Source organism: Heptranchias perlo, chromosome 8, assembly GCF_035084215.1.
Source record: "Heptranchias perlo isolate sHepPer1 chromosome 8, sHepPer1.hap1, whole genome shotgun sequence".
Taxonomy (NCBI): domain Eukaryota; kingdom Metazoa; phylum Chordata; class Chondrichthyes; order Hexanchiformes; family Hexanchidae; genus Heptranchias; species Heptranchias perlo.
In genome coordinates, this window is record NC_090332.1 from 72,708,593 (window position 1) to 72,732,544 (window position 23,952).

Below are 23,952 nucleotides of genomic sequence, written 5' to 3' on the forward strand. Positions count from 1 at the left end.
AAATCTACTGCCATCCTCCCGCCCCACCAAACGTCTGACTTACCTGGCATCCGTCCCCCAGCTGTCTATCTGGCTGGTTGTTGGGCTGGGAAACCTAGTGAAAAAATTTAAAACATGCCCTGACGTTAAAATTGACAGGACGTTTGAGAACCCCATACTTACGAGTTTCCCATCCGGAAGTTGTTTTTTTTGCCCCCTCCCCCCAACCTGGAATAAAAATCCAGGCCTAGATGTCAGCCGTGGCTCAGTTGAGAGCACTCTCTCCTTTGGAGTCAGAAGGCCGTGGGTCCAAATCCTACTCCAGAGACTTGAGCACTGTCAGAGGTGCTGTATTTTGGATGAGATGTTAAACCAAGGTCTATCTGACCTCAGGTGGACATAAAAAAAATCCCACTGCACTATTTCCAAGAACAGCAGGAGAGTTCTCCCTGGTGTCCTGACCAATATTTATCCCTCACCCAACATCACACAGATTGTCTGGCTGTTCTCGCATTACTGTTTGTGGGACTTTGCTGTGTGCAATTTGGCTGCTGCATTTCCTACATTACAACAGTGACTACACTTAAAGTATTTAATTAGCCATGAAGCACTTGAGGGTGTGAAAGGTGCTATATAAATCCAAGTTCTTTTGACAGCTGTAGATATTTCTCTAAGATCATGTGATGGTTCTTCAGCCACTGCTGCCTTCCATTAGAAGCTAGCTAACTTGAAACTGCTATCCTCTCCTGTGGGATCAATTACACCACTTTCAGGAGCCAGGGAAATGAACAGCCACAGAAAACCCAGCCTTAACTGTTGGGATGAAAGTTTCATAGAATCATAAAATTAGACAGCACAGAAGGCTGCCATTTGGCCTGTTGTACCAGTGCCAGCTCTTTGAATGCCATCCAATTACTCCCACTTCCCCAGTTTTTCCCTGTAGAAAACATTGGAGTCTTTTGCTATGCAAAATGTAAATCACATCACACAGGCAAAAGAACCAGAGGGAAGATGAGGTTTTTTTGCACAGTGAGTTGTGATCTGGAGTGTGCTGCCTGAAAGGGTGGTGGAAGCAGATTAAAATTTATTTTGAATTATTCCTCATTTTCCTTGATCTGTCATAGGTGAGTAATCAAAGTAGTACAGAAAGTGTACAGGAGACATGTGGAAATACTATTATAAAATCAGTACTGGATATAAATCAGTTTATTTGAAAAAGGAACTATTATAATATTTAAGGCTAATTGAGTCACTTGCTTTAAACTACTACTAGAAAAACCATCTGCAAGGTCTTTGAAATCTTAGGTTACCCTTCCATTTGTAAGAGAAAAACAGACATCACTTTCCGATTTTAAGAAAAGACCCACACCAATTTGTACAGGCTAAAATTTTGTACCAGATTTACTCTTGGTTTAAGGTGAAGTGCATTGCCTTGAGAGCCTATGGCAGGTAGGGTATTAAGTTTGCCACTTAAAATGCAGTGGGCAAAGCAGAAATATCAGGTGTTAACACTTGTGGCAATTACTGACTTCAGTAAAAATCCATCCTTTGAGAGCTGTGTCATTTTGTAATCAAAAGTTGTGGTATTGCAATGAATGGGCTGAAGGTCTAACCAACCTTCTCACCAGAGCTGTCTTTGGCCTTCCCTTTGATTTTGAGAACAGTGTTGAATCATCTACATCTATCAATATTGTCGGTATTATCAATTGGATTTGGAGGAATTTTTGTGCCACACAGGACTTGAACACAAAATCTGGCCTGACACTCCAGTGTAGTACAGAGTGAGTACTGCACTGTCAGGTGCTTTTGCATCAGTCTTTTGGCTGATGTTAAACCAAGGTCCTTTCGGGTGGACATAAAAATCCCATTGCACTACTTCGAAGAGCAAGGGAGTTCTCCCCAGTGTCTTGGCCAATATTAATCCCTCAACCAACACCACTAAAACACATTATGTGGTCATTATCTTATTGCTGTTTGTGGGACCTTGCTCTGTGCAAATTGGCTGCCATATTTCCTACATTACAACAGTGATTATGCTTTGGGCCATCAAGGTTATGACAGGCACAATATAAATGCAAGTCTTTTTGTGGCCGTTATGCTAAACACCAGCCCAAGTGCTTAGCTAACATCGAACATCCAGTCTTCTAATCTGTTCCCAAATAAACTGAATCTGAATAGTTATGTAATATAGTGGCAACTCTGGTGTTGGTAAAATACTCTGAATTAAGAGAGGCTGGGCCTCATCCTAGCTATGCACTATTCAACTCACTGGGTGTCTGTGTGAATACTCCCTCTTCTGGACACATGGGAAATACCTGATTTAACTTTCCTAATGTATTGGTTAAAGAGTGTTAAATTCATTCCCTAACACTCACCCAAAGCATAATGATTTTTTTGTTCTAGCTTAACCAATGTTACAAAGTGTTTTAATTAAAATATGGCAACTGCAACATAGATGCTCACATTGTTGCTCTCAAAGCACAGAGAACTTAAACCATGTTGTGTGGTTATATTCTTCAGCAGATCTCAGCAATGCATCTGGAAAGTTCATCTGCAACATAAAAAGGTTTGAAAGCATCAAACTAAACTGTAACTCTTAGAAATAGTAAAGATTGTGCGCAGAAATCAACGTGCAGTCTATTCCAATGCTCTCTTGGCTGGCCTCCCACCTAACCCCCTCCGTAAACTTGAGCTCATCCAAAACTCTGATGCTCGTATTTTAACTCGTGCCAAATCCCACTCACCCATCAACCAGTTGCTCTCTGCAAATTTGCTCTGTTAGCTCCCGGTCTGGCAATGCCTCGATTTTAAAATTCTTATCCAGGTGTCTAAATCCCTCCATCCCTCCCTACAACAGAGATCTCTGCGTTACTCCAATTCTGGCCTCTTGCACATCCCCAATTTCCCTCTCCCCACCATTGGTGGCCATACCTTAAACTGCCTAAGCTCTAGAATTCCCTGCCTCTCCTCCTTTAAGTTGCTTCTCAAAACTAACTTCTTTGACCAAGCTTTGTCACCTGTCCTAATATCCCTATGTGGCTTGGTGTCAATTTTGTCTGATAATGCTCCTGTGAAGTGCCTTGGGACGTTTTACCACATTGAAAGGCACCAAATAAATGCAAGTTGTTGTGCAACAATTTGCAACTAGTCCTAATTTACAAAATCATGTGTTTTCTTTTCTTCACTTTAGTAGCAGTAAAGGTGCGGAGTTGCACAGAAGTATTGTGGTGACAGTTTTTTGCAAGTTATTTAAATGGTTTAGGGCAATTAAGTGGTTTCATGATCCAGATGGCAACCTAGGGCACGTTACTAGAAACTTCGTTCAAGCAGAATACATCAAAATTAATACACACAAAATATACCTTTCCCTCCCCCCAAAAACTAACCTTGTTGACAGCATCAGGCCAATTCTGGGTTTCCAGACAAAAAGCTGAATGCTTGGGGTATACGGCCCCTCCTTTGCCCTTCAGGCTCCCATCAAGTAAATTGGCAGTGTAGAACTGAACTCCTGGCTGTGTAGTCTCGACCTGCAGTAGCCTGCCACTTGGGCGATGGTAAACCCTGTAAACAAAAACAATACATTTGCTAGCAATTCCCCAAACATTCTCCCTAGTCTACATCCCATTCATGGCTCAAAGGGCCAAGTGAGTTTCTTGCTACCTGGTTGCTCTAACCTAGCTATCAGCAACTGAGACCTGGATGGTACCTGTTCTCTGCTGAGTATCTCCCATGGTGAATTTGGCAATTCACCAGCATGGTAATTGAACCTGCATTGTGCCATTCAGTTGCATACCACATCGATGGCCGGCGCGGACACGATGGGCCGAAGGGCCTCTATCCGTGCTGTATGACTATGAATCCACCACACTGCCCTGCTTTTATAATTCTATTAGACAGCTTATTGGGTTGGTTCATCTTGTTTCACTAATACATTGGGTTCAAGTCCCCCTCCAGAGATTTGAGTACAAAATCTAGGCTGACACTCCAGTGCAATACTGAGGGAGTGCTGCACTGTCAGAGGTGCCATCTTTCAGATCAGACATTAAACCAAGGCCCTGTCTGCCCTGTCAGGTGGGCAACTTGCATTTATATAGTGCCTTTAATGTAAAATGTCCCAAGGCATTTCAAAGGAGTGTAAACCAGACAAAATTTGACCCCGAGCCAAAAGAGATATTAGGACAGGTGAACAAAAGCTTGGTCAAAGAGGCAGGTTTTAAGGTGGGTCTTAAAGAAGGCGAGGTGGAGGGGTGTCATCTTTCGGATGAGACGTTACACAGAGGTTTAGGGAGGGAATTCCAGAGCTTAGGGCCTAGATGGTTGAACGCACGGCCACCAATGGTGGGGTGAAGGAAGTGGGGGATAGACAAGAGACCAGCATTGGAGGAACGCCGATTCCTCAGAGGGTTGTAGGAACAGAGGAGGTTACAGAGATAGGGAGCAATGAGGCCAGGAGGGGATTTGAACAGGAAGATGAGAATTATAAAAATGGAGGCGTTAGTGTCCAGAAGCCAATGCAGGTCAGCGAGAACAGGGGTGATAGGTGAACAGTACTTGGTGCGAGTTAGGATACAGGCAGCAGAGTTTTGGATGAGCTTTAGTTTACAGAGGGTGGAAGATGGGAGGCTGGTCATGAGAGCTTTGGAGTAGTCGAGTCTGGAGGTGACAAAAGCAGTAGATGAGCTAACCTAGTAGCGGAGACAGAAGATATTACGGAGGTGGAAGTAGGCAGCCTTGGTGATGGAGAGGATGCAAGGTCAGAAGCTCAGATCAGGGTCAGATAGGACCCAGAGATTACGAACAGCCCGAGACGGTGGACAGGGAGGGGGATGGAATCGGTGACTAGGGAATGGAATTTGTGGCGGGGGCCAAAGACAATCGGTCTTTCCAATGTTTAATTGGAGGAAATTTTGGCTCATCCAATACTGGATGTTGGACAAACAGCGTTTCAGTGCTCTGGCATGGATGGAAACCTAATCGAGAGGTTCAAACATGGACTTGTGCGAAAGATGTGCACTGATTTGGGAAGCGACAACACGTTCAAGAACTTGAGAGGAAAGGGATGGTTGGAGATGAGGCAGTCAAGGGTGGGCCTTTTTTTTTTTAAGAGGGGTGCGATGATGGCAGATTTGAAAGGGAGGGGGACAGTACCTGGGCAGAGGGAACATTTAACAATATCAGATAGTGCAGGAGCTAGGAAGGGAAGGTGGGTGGTCAGCAGTTTAGTAGGAATGGAGTTGAGGGAGCAGGCGGTGGGTCGCACAAATAAGATGAGCTCAGAGAAAGCATGAGAGGAAATAGGAGAGAAATTAGAAAAAGATGCAGGTTCAGAGCTAACGTAAAAGACCTCACGGCACTATTTCAAAGAAGAGCAGGAGAGTTCTCCCTGGTGTTCTGGCCAACATCACAAACAGATTATCTGGTCACTGTCAAGTTGCTGTTTGTGGGACCCTGCTGTGTGCAAATTGGCTGCCGCATTTCCAATAGTGACTACACTTCAAAAGTACTTCATTGGCTGTAAAGCGCTATGGGACGTTCTGAGGTCATGAAAGGCGCTTTATAAATGCACGCCTTTCTTTCTTTTTCATTACTGTTGCAAATGAATCCCAACAGTCAAGTTTGAAAAAACATGGAACATACCTTGCCGTGTGAGAAGATTGACGTAAGTGCAGCAATTTCAATAACCGGGGTTTTGTTAATGATTTATTGATTCTGCGCTGCTGTTACAATGTGTGTAAACTATTGCGATTAGTGCAAGACTTTTTTTGTCTCTCCCTTCAGTCTGTGAATTGCACACATTTAAAAAAAAACTGCAAATTCAAAAAAAGTCATTAACAAAATCACAGGTGTTGGTAATAGGACAAAAAGTGCACAACGGTTGTGAAAATGGGTTGTGTAAAAGCAATCTGACAATAATTTAGTCCGTACCTCCTAGATTCAAGACAACTGCAATCCCTTTTTCCAGGATGGTTACCTTGCACAAGGAGATCGTTGCTTTGAAAAGCTTAAACAGAAGTTGTGATCAAAGCCTCCGGCTAACTTATTCTCGATGTGGTTTCCAAGCACTACTGGGTTCCTCAAATCAAAACACGTGTTCTCCACTGAGGCAATTTCCCCTTTATAAACCAGAAATATGTATAAAAGCATTGTATCACATATACAATCTGCTTATCTTCCGTGAATAAGGAACAACAATTTTAATACTCTTCATAATGGTCAGGTGTCAGTCTTGGCTCAGTGGTCGCGCTCTTGCCTCTGAGTCAGAAGGTTTTGGGTTCATGTCCCACTCTAGAGACTGGCACTCCAGTGCAGTACTGAGGGAGTGCCGCATCGTTGGAGGCGCTATCTTTCAGATGAGACGTTATACCGAGGCCCCATCTGCCATCTCAGGTGGATGTAAGAGATCTCGTGGCACTATTTCGGTGTGCGGATATACACAGTGTGCTGAGGGTTCGGTAAGTGTGGGAGTTTGGTGAAGTGGGGGAAGGAGGTGCTGCTTTGCCTTGCTTTTCCAAACTTTTCCTGAGAGTAGAAGACTGAGATTGTGGAATAAAAGCAGCAGCAGACCTGCACCAAGAGACAACTACTGTGCGACATCACAGGGACTTAACTCCTGGACCCAAGATAAATAAGAAGCAAAAAGTAATCCAAGTGGGACGTCACCAAGGAAGAGGTAAGTGATTGGCTGGTGAGTATTTTCCTGCTGAATTTGTCTAAGGTTAGAGTTTGTGGATTCTCGGGTCTCTGTTGTGTAGTGGGGGACTGCTGTTCAGCAAGGGCCCTTGAGTATACCTTTTAATTGAAGTGAAATTGGTGGGATTCATTTAATTTGAATTAATTAGTTAAAGGGTAAGTCATGTCAGGACAGCCCAGCCCCGTGTTATGCTCTTCCTGCTCTATTTGGGAAATCAGGGACCCTTCCGGTGTCCCTGACGACCATGTGTGCGGGAAATGTATCCAGCTGCAGCTACTGACAAACCGCATTGCGGCACTGGAGCTGCGGATGGATTCATTAAGGAGCATTCGCGATGCTGAGAACGTCGTGGATAGCACGTTTAGTGAGATGGTCACACCGCAGGTAAAGGTTGTACAGGCAGGAAGTAATTGGGTGACCACCAGGCAGAGTAAGAGGAGCAGGCAGGCAGTGCAGGGGTCCCCTGTGGCCGTCCCCCTCTCAAACAAATATACCGCTTTGGATATTGTTGAGGGGGTTGACTTATCAGGGGAAGGCAGCAGCAGCCAACTTCCTGGCACCAGGGGTAGCTCTGCTGCACAGGCTGGGAGGAAAAAGAGTGGAAGAGCTATAGTGGTAGGGGATTCTATCGTAAGGGGAACAGACAGGCGTTTCTGTGGCCGTAAACGTGACTCCAGGATGGTTTGTTGCCTCCCTGGTGCCAGGGTCATGGATGTCACTGAGCGGCTACAGGGCATTCTCAAGGGGGAGGGTGAGCAGGCAGAGGTCGTGGTCCACATTGGGACCAACGACATAGGTAGGAAGGGAGATGAGGTCCTGCATCAAGAATTTAGGGAGCTAGGTAGCAGATTAAAGAGCAGGACCTCAAAGGTTGTAATCTCTGGATTACTCCCAGTGCCACGGGCTGGTGAGTATAGAAATAGGAGGATAGAACAGATGAATGCGTGGCTAAAGAGTTGGTGCAGGAGGGAGGGTTTCAGTTTCCTGGATCACTGGGCCTGCTTCTGGGGAAGGTGGGACTTGTACAAGTCGGACGGGTTGCACCTGAACCAGAGCGGGACAAATATCCTTGCGGGGAGGTTTGCTAGCACTATTGGGGGGGGTTTAAACTAACTTGGCAGGGGGATGGGATACAGAGTGGAGCTACAATAGGGGGTGATGTGCAGCCAAATATAGAGAAAAAAACAAGTCAGCTTGGAAGACAGGGCAAATATGTGAGGGCAAGGCTGGATGGCATCTATTTTAATGCAAGGAGTCTTGCGAATAAGGTGGATGAACTGAAGGTGTTGATAAACACATGGGAGTATGATATTGTTGCGGTCACAGAGACATGGTTGAGGGAGGGGCAAGACTGGCAGCTCAATATTCCGGGGTACAGAATCTTCAGGCGAGACAGAGGGGGAGGTATAAGAGGAGGGGGGGTCGCAATATTAATTAAAGAATCAATTACTGCCATAAGGAGGGATGATATATTAGCAGGTTCCTCTAATGAGGCCATATGGGTGGAGCTTAAAAACAAAAAGGGGGCAAGCACTTTGATGGGAGTGTACTATAGGCCCCCAAACAGTCAGGGGGAGATAGAGGAACAGATATGTAGGCAAATCTCAGAAAATTGTGCAAATAATAGGGTAATAATAGTGGGGGAATTCAACTTCCCCAATATTAACTGGGATACTCAGAGTGTAAAAGGCTTAGAGGGTACAAAATTCTTAACGTGCATCCAGGAGAGCTTTTTGAGCCAGCATGTAGAAAGTCCTACAAGAGAGGGGGCGGTACTGGACCTAATTCTAGGGAATGTGGCCGGCCAAGTGGAAGAAGTGCTAGTAGGTGAGCACTTTGGTGACAGTGACCATAATTCGGTGAGATTTAAGGTGGTCATGGAAAAGGATAGGGAGGGGCCGGAAATAAAGGTTCTAAATTGGGGGAAGGCCGATTTTAATAGGATAAGGCAGGATCTGGCCAAAATGGACTGGGATCAGCTGCTCGTAGGAAAATCCGCATCGGAGCAATGGGAGTCTTTCAGAAGGGAGATTGAGACCATACAATGGCAACATGTTCCCGTAAAGGTCAAGGGTGGTTCCAAGAACTCCAGGGAACCTTGGATGTCAGGGGATATACGAGAATGGATTAGGAAAAAAAGGAGGGCTTTTGGCAGATACAAAAGGCTAAAGACGGAGGAAGCCCTAGAGGAGTACAAAAAGTGCAGGGGGATACTTAAAAAAGAAATTAGGAGATCAAGGAGGGGCCATGAAATAACACTGGCGAGCAAAATAAAGGAAAATCCTAAGATGTTTTATAAGTATTTTAAGGGTAAGAGGATGACTAGGGAAAAAATAGGGCCCATTAGGGACAAAAATGGCAATCTGTGTGTGGAGCCGGCAGATGTAGGAGGGGTTCTAAATGAATTTTTTGCATCTGTTTTCACTATGGAGAAGGACGATGTAGACATAGAAATACGGCAGGGGGACTGTGATATACTCGAACATATTAACATCGAGTGGGAGGAGGTATTGGCTGTTTTAGCAGGCCTAAAAATGGATAAATCCCCAGGCCCGGACGAAATGTATCCCAGGCTACTGTGTGAGGCAAAGGAGGAGATTGCGGGGGCTCTAACACATATATTCAGAACCTCTCTGGCCACAGGGGATGTGCCAGAGGACTGGAGAACCGCTAATGTAGTACCATTATTCAAGAAGGGGAGTAGGGAAAAACCGGGGAACTACAGGCCAGTGAGCCTAACATCAGTGGTAGGAAAATTATTGGAAAAAATTCTGAAGGACAAAATTAGTCTCCACTTGGAGAAGCAAGGATTAATCAGGGATAGTCAACATGGCTTTGTCAAGGGAAGATCATGTCTGACTAATTTGATTGAATTTTTTGAGGGGGTGACTAGGCGCGTGGATGAGGGTAACGCAGTGGATGTGGTATACATGGATTTCAGTAAGGCCTTCGATAAAGTCCCCCACAGGAGACTTTTCTTTTTTTTTATTCGTTCACAGGATGTGGGCGTCGCTGGCAAGGCCGGCATTTATTGCCCATCCCTAATTGCCCTCGAGAAGGTGGTGGTGAGCCGCCTTCTTGAACCGCTGCAGTCCGTGTGGTGACGGTTCTCCCACAGTGCTGTTAGGAAGGGAGTTCCAGGATTTTGACCCAGCGACAATGAAGGAACGGCGATATATTTCCAAGTCGGGATGGTGTGTGACTTGGAGGGGAACGTGCAGGTGGTGTTGTTCCCATGCGCCTGCTGCCCTTGTCCTTCTAGGTGGTAGAGGTCGCGGGTTTGGGAGGTGCTGTCGAAGAAGCCTTGGCGAGTTGCTGCAGTGCATCCTGTGGATGGTGCACACTGCAGCCACAGTGCGCCGGTGGTGAAGGGAGTGAATGTTTAGGGTGGTGGATGGGGTGACAATCAAGCGGGCTGCTTTATCTTGGATGGTGTCGAGCTTCTTGAGTGTTGTTGGAGCTGCACTCATCCAGGCAAGTGGAGAGTATTCCATCACACTCCTGACTTGTGCCTTGTAGATGGTGGAAAGGCTTTGGGGAGTCAGGAGGTGAGTCACTCGCCGCAGAATACCCAGCCTCTGACCTGCTCTCGTAGCCACAGTATTTATATGGCTGGTCCAGTTAAGTTTCTGGTCAATGGTGACTCCCAGGATGTTGATGGTGGGGGATTCGGCGATGGTAATGCCGTTGAATGTCAAGGGGAGGTGGTTAGACTCTCTCTTGTTGGGGATTGTCATTGCCTGGCACTTATCTGGCGCGAATGTTACTTGCCACTTATCAGCCCAAGCCTGGATGTTGTCCAGGTCTTGCTGCATGCGGGCTCGGACTGCTTCATTATCTGAGGGGTTGCGAATGGAACTGAACACTGTGCAGTCATCAGCGAACATCCCCATTTCCGACCTTATGATGGAGGGAAGGTCATTGATGAAGCAGCTGAAGATGGTTGGGCCTAGGACACTGCCCTGAGGAACTCCTGCAGCAATGCCCTGGGGCTGAGATGCTTGGCCTCCAACAACCACTACCATCTTCCTTTGTGCTAGGTATGACTCCAGCCACTGGAGAGTTTTCCCCCTGATTCCCATTGACTTCAATTTTACTAGGGCTCCTTGGTGCCACACTCGGTCAAATGCTGCCTTGATGTCAAGGGCAGTCACTCTCACCTCACCTCTGGAATTCAAGAAGGTACGAGCCCATGGAATCCAGGGTGCCTTGGCACTTTGGATACAAAACTGGCTTAGTGGCAGAAGGCAGAGGGTGATGGTCGAAGGTTGTTTTTGTGACTGGAAGCCTGTGGCCAGTGGGGTACCACAGGGATCGGTGCTGGGTCCCTTGCTGTTTGTGGTCTACATTAATGACTTGGATATGAATGTAAAAGGTATGATCAGTAAGTTCGCTGATGATACAAAAATTGGTAGGGTGGTAAATAGCGAGGAGGATAGCCTCAGTCTGCAGGACGATATAGATGGGTTGGTCAGATGGGCGGAACAGTGGCAAATGGAATTTAACCCGGAAAAGTGCGAGGTGATGCACTTTGGAGGGACTAACAAGGCAAGGGAATACACAATGAATGGGAGGACCCTAGGCAAGACAGAGGGATCTTGGTGTGCAAGTTCACAGATCCCTGAAGGCGGCGGAACAGGTAGATAAGGTGGTAAAGAAGGCATATGGGATACTTGCCTTTATTAGCCGAGGCATAGAATATAAGAGCAAGGAGGTTATGATGGAGCTGTATAAAACACTGGTTAGGCCACAGCTGGAGTACTGTGTGCAGTTCTGGTCGCCACACTACAGGAAGGATGTGACCGCTTTGGAGAGGGTGCAGAGGAGATTCACCAGGATGTTACCAGGGCTGGAGCGCTTCAGCTATGAAGAGAGACTGGGAAGATTGGGTTTGTTTTCCTTGGAGCAGAGGAGGCTGAGGGGGGACATGATTGAGGTGTACAAAATTATGAGGGGCACAGATAGGATGGATCCTAAGGAGCTTTTTCCCTTCGTTGAGGGTTCTATAACAAGGGGACATAGATTCAAGGTAAAAGGCGGGAGGTTTAGAGGGGATTTGAGAAAGAACTTTTTCACCCAGAGGGTGGTTGGAGTCTGGAACTCACTGCCTGAAAGGGTTGTGGAGGCAGGAACCCTCACAACATTCAAGAAGCATTTGGATGAGCACTTGAAATGCCATAGCATACAAGGCTACGGACCAAATGCTGGAATATGGGATTAGAGTAGACAGGGCTTGATGGCCGGTGCGGACACGATGGGCCGAAGGGCCTCTATCCGTGCTGTATAACTCTATGACTCTAAGAGCATGGGAAGTTATCCCCGATGTCCTGGCCAACACGTATCCCCTAATCAACATCATTAAACAGATGAACTGGTCATTATCACAACTGTGGGATCTTGCTGCAGGCAAACTGGCTGCCACATTTCCTACATTACAGCAGCGAGTACACTTCAAAAGTACTTAATTGGCTGTAAAGATTGGGACATCCCGAGGTCATGAAAGGCACTATATAAATGCAAGTCCTTTTCTTCACTGCTGGAATGCTTTGAATAGAAGGTAATTCTTTCCTTCATTTTGAACATTATTAATTTTTTTGTTAACTTTTGCCTATCCTCCCTTAAAGTTCTTGACTCCCCTCGGCAAGGTACAATCCCCTGGGTGCTGGATGTCCTCTGCTACTTTGCCCATGCAACAAATTTTTTCACGTGCTGTTCTGGACCGTGAATATCTAGCCATTAACGAAAGGAAGTAATACATCGAAGCCCGAACCCATTCTCAACCACATTTCACTTCGCACTATTGTATGCCTTGGCTCCAAATGTCACATGACATACTGGAAACACTCCAATATTGCAACATCTGCAATTTCCACACCACCTCACCCCCCAGAGTGACTCATTGACCACCGCATGCTCATAGTTTAGTTTTTAACAATCCAGTACCATGGTTCTACGAGTCACTCTACTTAAAAGCAAGGGTGTTAAAAAGCAATTCACTGAATTATGCCAAGTTTTTAGATCAATTGGCAATGGTGATGAGGTGAATTTACAAGAGCTATTTCAGTTAAAAGGAGTTTTATTGGAAAGTTGTTTAGAGGGAGACATGAGGAAAAACTTTTTTTTAAACGCAGTGAGTAGTTATGATCTGGAACATGCTGCCTGAAAGGGTGATGGAAGCAGATTCAATCATGGCTTTCAAAAAGGAACTGGATAAATACTTGAAGGGAAAAAATTTGCAGGGCTATAGGGAAAGAGCGGGGGAATGGGACTAACTGAGTTGCTCTTACAAAGAGTCGGCACAGGCTCAATGGGCCAAATGGCCTTCGTCTGTGCTGTAACCAGTCTATGATTCTAAGAGGTAGTGACTGTATGTAACAACACATGCTAAAACATAGTACTATCCACAGGATGCACTGCAGCAGCTCACCATGGCTTCTTCAACAGCACCTCTCAAACCCATGACCTCTACCACCTAGAAGAACAAGGGCAGCAGGTGCGAAAGAACGCCATTGCCTCCAAGTCACACGTCATCCCGATTTGGACATATATCGCTGCCATTCCTTCATCGTTAAAAGATATACGCTTCACTAAAACAATTTTCTCTGGACATAAGATTAAAAGGAACACTTTCCCATACAACGTTCCCTTATTGTACTCTGACATTTTCTTAAAACTTTATTTTACTTGAAAATGGACCATTACTGAGTGTCATGTGTGCCAAGCTATGTGCATATTACAGTACATTTCTGATATGGATTACCACATGGTTCCGTTTGGGAAGGAGTACATGATAGCTGGTGTTATGTATACATGTTACAGTGCATTAGAACTATAGAAATTTACAGCATAGAAGGAGGCCATTCGGCCCATCATGTCTGTGCTGGCTCTTTGCTGCAGCAATCCAAAACTACTTCCTCTACCCCGTGCTATCCCCATAGCCCTGTATCTTCCTCTGCTTTTCCCTTAAAAGATGCAATGGTCACAGCCTCAACTACCCTCTGTGCTAAAGTGTTCCATGCTCCAACAACCTTTCACATAAAGAAATCAATCCTAACTTCTCTCTCCTCACTCCTTGGGTGATCATTCTAAATTGATGACCCCTCATCACTGAATCCCAACCAGAGCAAATAGTCTTTCGCTATGCGTCCCATCAAAATTGTTCAGAATTTTAAAAATCCTCTATTAAATCTCCTCTTAACCTTCTCTGCTCTAGTGTTAATAGTCTCAGTATCTCAAGGCTCATCACATAACAATAATTTCCCATCCCCGATATCATTCTGATAAATCTACACGGTCCAGAGGCAACAAAATGGAGAAATAATGGGTGGAATATTTGCTGAACAAATACGTGCTTAGTAAGCAAAAGATACAGTTAAACTACGTAGAGTTTGGGCGGTTACATCTCTCCAGTTTCACTCAATCAATACATTTTCAGTATCTCCACTTTTCTGCCCTTTGATAATACCCCGCATAGGGACTGAAAGATAAACAAAATAAGGTGTATATTCTTACCAGTTGGAATTGATGTCTTATCTACTGGCAGATACCTCTTTGCTTCTATAGAAACCTCATGATCATAGATGTTAGGGGTTCCCTAAAAGGGAAGAGGAAAGGAGGCAGAAGAGTTAAAATGCAAATATTAGAACTACTCCCTCAACATTGGCAGCATTATATCTCATCCTGGTGTTCAACCCTCTCCGTGGCCTCGCCCCTCCCTATCCTCGCCCCTCCCTATCCTCATCCAGCCCTCAAAGAACTCTGCTTTCCTCCATTTCCGGCCTCTTGTGCATGCCTGACTTCCTTTGCCCCATCATTGGCGGCCGTGCCTTCAGCCGTCTAGACCCGAAGCGCTGGAATTCCCTCCCTAAACCTCTCAGCCTCTCTCCTCCTTTAAGATGCTCCTTAAAGCCTACATCTTTGACCAAGCTTTTGGTCACCTGTCCTAATGTCTCCGTGTGGCTCGGTATCAATTTTGTCTGATTATGTTTCTGTGAAGTGTCTTGGGACATTTTACTATGTTAAAGGCACTACATAAATGCAAGTTGTTGTTGTTACTGGATCAGGATTAGATTATTTACAAGTTACCTGGAATAAAAATCCAAAACAAGAATAAGTAAAACACATTTCTGGGCTCAATGCCACTGAGTGGACACAGTTCAAGGCTTTAGTTCCCGATCTGATGGGATCAAACTTGGGAGGTACCGATTGGATGTTGTTGCATTTCCCAGCAGGGGGAAGGGAATAATCAGAAGAGAGAGTCAGGCCCATGTGGTCCCTGGCCATCTCCTTGGCCCAGTTTTGGAGAGCACTGGCAACAGCTTGGGAGCAGGCCTTGCAGCTGCTGAAAGGGGGATGTCAGATCAGGCAAAGAAGAGAGCTAACAATTACATGAAGAAGAGCAGGAAACTCAATCAGAAAAATACCCACATGGGGGGGGGGGGGGAAAACAATTTTTTAAAAAGCTCATGTTTCTGCAACAGATATATTAAACTCTGCTCTGTTCATCAAACTTCAGAGACTTTGTGAAATGTCCTCGAACACTGATTACATTGTCAGCTGATTAATGATCTATCAGCCTCTCCACCGGACAGTGAATGATGGGCTTTAAAAAAAATGTACGGTCATTGTTTCATGCAATCAGCTGCAAAAAAATTACCATCTTAGATGTCAGCCGTGGCTCAGCGATAGCACTCTCACCTCTGAGTCAGTCGGTCGTGAGTTCAAACCGCACTCCAGAGACTTGAGCGCAAATCCAGGCTAACACTCCAGTGCAGTACTGAGGGAGTGCTGCAATGTCAGAGATGCCGTCTTTCGGATAAGATGTTAAACCCCTCAGGTGGACATAAAAGATCCCATGATGCTATTTGGAAGAGCAGGGGAGTTCTCTCCAGTGTCCTGGCCAATACTTACCCTATAAACAACATCACTAAAAACAGATTATCTGGTCATTACCACATTGCTGTTTGTGGGACCTTGCTGTATGCAAATTGGCTGCCGCATTTCCTACTCTTCAAAAAGTATTTAATTGGCTGTAAAGTGCTTTGGGACCTCCTGGGGTTTTGCAAGGCTCCATATAAATGCAAGTTCTTTCTTTCTTTCATCTTTGGTGGCAAGCAACTTTTCCGACAAAGGTTGGCAGACAGAGAGGACATGTCGCTGGGGGGCCCTCCACAGAACCAAAAGGAAATTGGCCCTCCCAACCAAACGATCCTCTTTGTAAAGGGACGAAATATAAATATTTTGTTTCTCAAAAAAAGATAATTACAGTTCTTCAGGGGTCCAGGCCACGTATCCAGCCTGGACCCCCAGGATGGGCTTCACTTCTGCCAGCGGCATGCATGGTACGCCCAGGCTCACCTCTGCAGGCACTGTGCCAGATCCCTCTGTAGGCTGGGGAAACACGGTTTTTACCAAACAGGGAGTCCCGCACCTAATAGCTTCGTTAGGGGGTCAGGCAGAGGCTCCCCACCTCCCCAAGAGGTCATCTCAGATACTGTGACGTTAGGCCGGGCCGTGGCTTATCCAGGTCCCCAGCCAATTTACTGGCCCCTCTAGCGCACTCTTTTTTAAAAATTAATTTGTGGGATATGGGCATCGCTAGCAAGGCTGGCATTTATTGCCCGTCCCTAGTTGCCCTTGAGAGGATGGTGGTGAGTCTTCTTGAACCGCTGCAGTCCATGTGGTGAAGGTATTCCCACAGCAGCTACAGCTGGAGTGCACGGAAGGGCCGGGGATTCACCCCCATCCTACCCAAGTAACATTCCAGTTTAGATATGGGTGAAGTCACGTGAGTAATGAAGGAATCAGTTATGTGGAGAGACTGGAGAAGCTGGGATGATGTTCTTAGTGCAGAGAAGGTTAAGGGGAGATTTAATGGAGGTGTTTTGATAGAGTAAATAAGGAGAAATTGTTTCCACTGGCAGGAGAGTTGGTAACCAGAGGACACAGATTGGCAAAAGAGCCAGAGGCAAGATGAAAAGCAATTTTTTTTTTATGCAGCGAGTTATGATGATCTGGAATGCACTGCCTGAAAGGTTGATGGCAGCAGATTCAATAATAACTTTCAAAAGGGAGTTGGATAAATATTTGAAGGGGAAAAAACTGCAGGGCTATGGGAACAGAGCAGGAGAATGGGACTAATTGGATAGCTCTTTTAAAGAGCCGGCACAGGCACGGTGGGCAGAATGGCCTCCTTCTGTGCTGTATGATTCTATGATTCAGGTCAATCCAACAGATCGACAATATGTGGTGAGGGAAACTCAATGGCTTATGGATGAAAGGTTTCGCTTATTAAAAGCATCTTTGACTTTATCTTCATCCCAGTCACTCCAGTATTAAACAGAGGGTAGATCTATCTATAGCTTTGAACTTCTTAAAACAACTGATCTTACATGTCCTGCTAGATTAAAATAGGAATGGTTGGTCAGGTTTATTGGAGTGGTCTTCGTGGTCTGGGCCTTGTAATTAATAGCCAGTTCTGCTCCATCCAGAATGTACGTCACCCAGACTTTCAGCTCCCCAGGATACCCTTCTTCACCATCAGCACTAGTCATTGAAAACCTCACTCCATTTGGTAATACTTCAGGTGTCCAAAGTACCTACAATGAAAAAAAATAAATAAAAACACATTAAAAGTGCATTCACCTTAACAAAAAAAATTAAACAGCAATTGAAATTAGTAATCAATTTAGTTGACACAATAGTTGTGAAAAGTTGAAATGAATCTAATGTCGAGATTAGGTGTTTCAGCCCTCGAGCCTGCTCCGCCACTCAATTAGATCATGGCTAATCTGCACTTCAATCCCATTTACCTGCCTTAGCTCGATACCCTAACTCAAAAAGATCAATCGATCTCAGTCTTGAAAACTCCAATTGACCACCAGTATCCACAGCCTTTTGGAGGAAGAGTATTGCAGATTAATACATTGTATTTAGTTTCTTACAAATGTTTTTGCTATTTCAGGTAGCATTTCCTCCAACGTGAACTTTAAGACACCTGAAAACTGGGCCAGTCTACTGCACCAATCCGGAGGGTCACAGGTGTAGAACCTGCTGTACTCAATATACAAGCTTTATTAAAAAAGATCAGTTAATCTAATCCTACAAATGTTGATCCCACCCAACTATCACAACACAGTATTAACCTTCTGAGTATCCCAGATATTTCTCTAAACATTTCTCTAAAGGGGAGGGAGGAGATTTTTTTTTTGCTTTAAAAAGTTGAACTTCTCAATATTCCCTTTCCCTTCCAATTTCCCTAACTGGAAAACCACAACACAATTATTTTAAAAATTCCTGATCAGGGTACAAGGGGGGAGGTGAGGAAGAACTACAATTAGGGCACATATAGAAAGAAAAGAAAAAAAAACTAAAAAAGAAAAAAAAGAGAAAAGAATGAGGAGAAAAAAAATTGAGAAAAACTAAAAAAAAAGAAAAAAAGGAATTGAGAGAAAAAAAAAAGGAAAAAAAGACACAGACACACATTTATACAGCGCCTTTCACGACCTCAGAACATCCCAAGGTGCTTTACAGCCAATGAAGTACTTTCGAAGTGTAATCATTATTGTAATGTAGGAAACCCGACAGCCAATTTGCGCACAGCAAGGTCCCACAAACAGCAATGTGATAATGACCAGATAATCTGTCTTAGTGATATTGGTTGAGGGTTAAATATTGGCCAGGACACCATGGAGAATTCCACTGCTCTTCTTCAAAATAATGCCAAGGGATCTTTTACGTCCACCTAAAAGGGCAGAAGGGGCCTCGGTTTAACGTCTCATCTAAAAGATGAGCACTCCCTCAGTACTGCACTGGAATGCCAGCCTGGATTTTGTGCTCAAGTTTCTGGAGTGGGACTTGAACCCACAACCTTCTGACTCAGAGGCGAATGCTACCACTGAGCCATGGCTGACACATTCCAGATGTAGAATTGCTTAGCACAATCCATCTCCGCATTTGTTACAACACAGTCGAACAATTAAACAGCATTCAATGCGGTCAGTGAGTAATCACACTGAAGTCCAGTTATATTCCAGTTTAAATTACATTGTGATCCAAGTGCAAAATGGTATGGTCATATTTTGTTTAAACGTTCCTATCTTTTGACTCCAGCAATGGCTTGTTCTATGAAAAAGTGTCTTTATCAGGGTGTTGTACCTCTCTAAGCCATCTCCTGCAAGACAGTGCATGAATTGTATCTAGGCAACGCTCAATGCAAACTCAGCACACAATCAACAACAATTTTCAATTACATCGTGGCTTTAAGGTAATAAAACGTCCCAAGGCACTTCACAGGAGCGTAATGAGACAAAAAATTGACACCAAGCCAAAGAAGGACAGGTCAAAGAGGTAGCTTTTTAGGAGGGTCTTAAAAGGAGGACGGAGGGGTAGAGAGGTTAAGGGAGGAAATTCCATAGCTGAAGGCAAGGCCACCAACGGTGGGGAAGAGAAAGAGGAAGGAACAGCAATGTTTGGGAATAATTGCTGCCACAGTTTCTAAATCAAAAGCAACAGCCACAGGCAAACAGAGCAGCTCTCAATGATGGAGATTCTTGTCTGAACATAATTTGTTAACCAAAGTAAAAAAAAAGCTTCAAATGTTGGCTCTGTGTTCTGTTGCTCAGCAACCTGCCAATGGGAATTAATAATAACAACTTGCATTTATATAGCACTTTTAATGTAGTAAAAAACATTCCAAAAGTGCTTCACAGAGGCGTAATCAGACAAAAATGGATGCCGAACCAACCAGGTGACCCAAAGCTTGGTCAAAGAGGTGGTTTTTAAGGAGGGTCTTAAAAAAGGAGACAGAAGTAGAGAGCAGGAAAGGTTTAGGGTGGGAATTCCAGAGCTCAGGGCCTGGATGGCTGAAGGCACGGCCACCAATGGTAGGACAAAGGGCAGGAATGGTAGGAATGGGCAAGAGGCCAAAATTGGAGGAACGCAGAGTTCTCGGAGGGTTGTAGGACTGGGGGAAGTTACAGAGATAGGGAGGGGCGAGGCCATGGAGAGATTTGAAAACAAAGATGAGAATTTTAAAATCGAGGCGTTCCCGGATTGGGAGCTACTGGAGGTTAGGAAGCACAGGGTTGATGGGTGAATGGGACTTGGCGAGAGTTAGGATAGGGGCAGCAGGGTTTTGGATGAGCTCAAGTTTGTGGAGGGTGGAAGATGGGAGGACGGCCAGGAGACCATAGGAATAGTCGAGTCTAGAGATAACAAAGGCCTGGATGAGGGTTTCAGCAGCAGATGAGCTGAAGCAGGGTCAGAGACAGGCGATGTTACAGAGACGAAAGTAGGCAGTCTCGGTGATGGAACGGATATGTGGTCGGAAGCTCATCTCGGTCAAATAGGACGCCAAGGTTGCGAACGGTCTGGTTCAGCCTCAGACAGGAATGGAGTTTGTGGCGGGGACCGAAGACAATGACTTCTCAACAGATTTCCAACTGTCGGTCACCCGTTTTTAAGGCGAGAAACGAGCAGCCTCAGTTGAAAATCCCCCACCCCCTCCCTAAACGTTTAACAAAAGTTTCAAACTATATTCAGTCTCTGGATTAATTTAACCAACTTTCCGACAGCTGAGTAAACTTGCTGCACGAGAAACTAGGTCAAGAGAAGCACAGTGGTGTAAAATTAGAGCCTCAACTGCTTCACTTGCTCTTTTTGCCTCATTAGTTTGAGATTCCAGTTGTATTTGCAGGGCCCCTTAATGATACAATAATGAATTAAATTGCAAATTGTTCTCCTTTTTAATTTAGCTGAGATTAATCTCTGTGCGTTTTCTGTGTTCTCCTGCATCAGCCATTTTGGTTTGTTTCTAGATATTTATGCAGCACTCAGCTGTTGCGTTGATGTAGATATAGAAAGAAAGAATGACTTGCATTTATATAGCGCCTTTCACAACCTCAGGACGTCCCAAAGCGCTCTGCAACCAATGAAGTACTTTTGAAGTGTAGTCACTGTTGTAATGTAGGAAACACGGCAGCTAATTTTGCGCACAGGAAGGTCTCACACACAGCAGTGAAATAAATGACCAGATCATCTGTTTTAGTGATGTTGGTTGAGGGATATATATTGGCCAGGACACCAGGGAGAACGCCCCTGAAGAATGCAGCAGAGCTTGCCCTGGCGACACAGTTTCTGATGTTTTCTGATCATGCTCAAAGATCTGTTCCTAATGCCAAATAGTACCGTGTGACATCCAAAAGATCATCGAGCACACAATGAAACTAGATTGAGCACACCGGCCGTAGTAAATTCTCACCCCCCCACCTCCCTTACCAACCCAATCCCCAACACTATATGGGTAAGTATTGTGTAGGCGTTTGCAGAATACTGTTATCCACCTTCAGTAGCAGTGCAGCGGGTGTGTGGGAAGTGGGGGTTTTGTAGGTGCACATGCAGAGTAATATCAAGATTAACACAAAGTTTTTACGATTATATTAGCAGAAAAAGGGTAGTCAAGGGTAATGTGGGCCCTTTAAAAACAGATGCAGGTAATAATGCAAATGGCAAATGGCAATAATACAATTTACATTTGTGTCAATCTTCACAGTAGAGGAAGAGGATAACATATCTGACATTCCAGGGAAACTAATAATGAATCAAGAACTGGAACTCACTAAAGTTAACTTAAGCAAGAAAATAGTATTAGAAAAATAATGGCACTAAAAACTGACAAATCCCCAGGACCTGATGGTTCCCACCCCAGGGTTTTAAAGGAAGTAGGTGAGGAAATTGAAGATGCTTTAGCTATAATCTTCCAAAGCTCTTTTGATTCGAAAATTGGAAATGTAACTCCATTATTTAAGAAACATGAGAGAGAGAAACCAGGAAATGATAGACCTGTTAGTCTAACATCTGTTGTAGGGGAGTTATTGGAATCTATAATTAAGGACAGTGAGTGAACACTTAGATAAATTTGAGTTGAAGAGAGAGCCAACATGGATTTGTAAAGGGTAGGTCATGTCTATCGAACCCAATTGAATCTTTTGAGGAAGTAACTAAAAGTAGTAGACAGGGAAATATCTATGGATGTAGTTTATATGGACTTCCAGAAGGTATTTGATAAGGTTCCACATAGGAGACTGTTAGCTAAAATTAAAGCTCATGGAATTGAAGGCAAATTATTGACCTGGTCAGGAGATTGGTTAGGCGGTAGAAGACAGAGGGTAGGGATAAATGGTTATGTACTCGAATTGGCAGGAAGTGACTAGTGGTGTCCCACAAGGATCTGTGCTGGGGCCTCAACTATGCACTATGTTTATTAGCGACTAAGATAACGCAATAGAGAGCCACATATCCAAGATTGCCGATGACACAAAGATTGGTAGCAAAGTAAGTAGTGTAGACAGGGGTATAAAATTACAAAGAGACATTGATAGATTAAGTGAGTGGACAAAACTGTGGTAGATGAATTTCAATGCAGGTAGTGTGAGGTCATCCATTTTGGATCAAAAAGGTTAGATCTGAGTATTTTTTTTAAATGGTGAAAAGCTAGGAACAGTGGAGGTCCAAAGAGATTTAGGGGCCCATGTATACAGATCACTAAAATGTAGTAGTGAAGTACAAAAAAAAATCAAAAAGGCTAATGGAATGTTAGCCTTTATATCTACAGGGCTAGAATATAAAGGTGGGGAGGGGGGAAGTTTTGATACAGTTATACAAAGCCCTGGTTAGACCACATCTGGAGTACTGTGTACCGTTCTGGGCACCGCACCTTAGAAAGGATATATTGACCTTGGAAGGAGTGCAGCGCAGATTCACCAGAATGTGACCAGGGCTCCAAGGGTTAGATTATGTGAAGATGTTACATAAACTAGGCTTGTATTCCCTGGAACATAGATGGTTAAGGGGCAATTTGTTTGAGGTTTTTAGAATTTTGAAAGGAATTGAAAGGGTAGATAGAGAGAAACTTTTTCTGTTGGTAGGGGAGTCCAGGACAAGGGGACATAACTTTAAAACCAGAGCCAGGCCAATCAGGGGAGAAGTTAGGAAACACTTCTTCACGCAAAGGGTGGTAGAAGTGTTGAACTCTCCCACAAAAAGCAGTAGAAGCTGGCTTAATTCATAATTTTAAATCTGAGATCAACAGATTTTTGCTAGCCATGGGTATCAAGAGATATGGAGTTAGGATACAGATCAGCCATGAGGGCTGAAGGGGCTGAATGGCCTACTCCTGTTCCTATGTGTCGGCAGCAAGATAGAAGCATTGACACCTTTATTTTGGTGCTTTGTTTCTGGAAATCCTTTTATAGCATTTACTCTACATAAAGAGTAACAGGGTAGCAAAAAATATATGCGTCAGGTCATAATGCCTGTGGCTTTGAGTCACACCGATGGGTTAAATTTATAAACACGGTTGATGTACGTTGAGTTCAGATGTGAAGCAGAGAAATGCACATTTATGGAAAATTAGCTGAACCCTTCACTCATCTTGCCTTGTGCGAGCAGTTTCTTGAAAACCAATACGGAGATATGGAAACTGGATCAGAATGCACTTTTACATTGAAGGAGCACCATTGACAGAAGATGTGCTGTAATCCTGCTGCTATCTATGCCACTTTGCAATGTGGAAGACTCAATATCTGAAGACCCAAACGATCGTAACTCTCAGATGCTGCCGCCGGTTCTACATTTAAAGTTTAAGCCTTTGTGAAGTTAGATTCTGTCCTTTACAGCAATGGGAATTACAACATACAAACAGTTTGTTCAGTCCAATCAGTCTGTGGTTGGTGTTTACCCCTCCACATGAGTCCTAATCCCATGTGCTCACCCTGTTCGAACATCCCTTTCTCTCCCTTTCCTTCAACCGGTCACCTAACCTTTTCTTAAATATTGACACAATCTCAAAATTAGAGGTAGGCCAGTTAGGAGTGAAATCAAAAAGCACTTTTTCACACAATGGATAGGTGAAACCTGGAATTCTCTCCTCTAATGGGCACTGGATGCTGGGGGTCCATTGGAGCTTTCAAGAGTGAGAACGATAGATTTTTTTATTGGGTAAGGGATATGAAGCAAAGGCGGGTAAATGGAATTGAGGTACAGATCAGCCATGATCTAATTCTATGGCGAAGCAGGCTCGAGGGGCTGAATAGCCTCCTCCTGTTCCTATGTCTCTGCTTCAATCACTAACTCTGGGAATTGTGGATCTCCAGTGGGACTTGATCAGGAACAGCAGCACTAGCCAAAACAAACAGATGAGAGTTACACCTGGAGGTTGTAGTTTCTGAACAGCAAGCTCTGTGAAGCCAGCAGTTGAAAAAGAGGTTTCTTTTTTAAAGCAG

The 23,952-nt window shown here is 44.5% G+C and overlaps 1 protein-coding gene across 2 annotated transcripts in view; it reads right to left on the reverse strand.

Moving 5' to 3' along the window:
• Positions 1-75: 75 nt before the first annotated feature.
• The window catches only part of galm (galactose mutarotase), a 30,174-nt gene continuing 6,297 nt past the window's right edge, over positions 76-23,952 (reverse strand). The window contains exons 3-8 of one of the 2 annotated variants that reach the window (XM_067989292.1): positions 17,062-17,268; positions 14,183-14,264; positions 5,951-6,092; positions 3,366-3,540; positions 2,443-2,530; positions 76-94 (exon numbers count right to left, since the gene is read on the reverse strand). In XM_067989292.1, coding sequence (XP_067845393.1) covers positions 2,453-2,530; positions 3,366-3,540; positions 5,951-6,092; positions 14,183-14,264; positions 17,062-17,268 — 684 coding nt within the window. In that variant the 3' untranslated portion in view covers positions 76-94; positions 2,443-2,452. Of the gene's footprint in view, positions 95-2,388; positions 2,531-3,365; positions 3,541-5,950; positions 6,093-14,182; positions 14,265-17,061; positions 17,269-23,952 lie in introns of those variants that run through there. The other variant, XM_067989290.1, reaches the window with a different exon arrangement.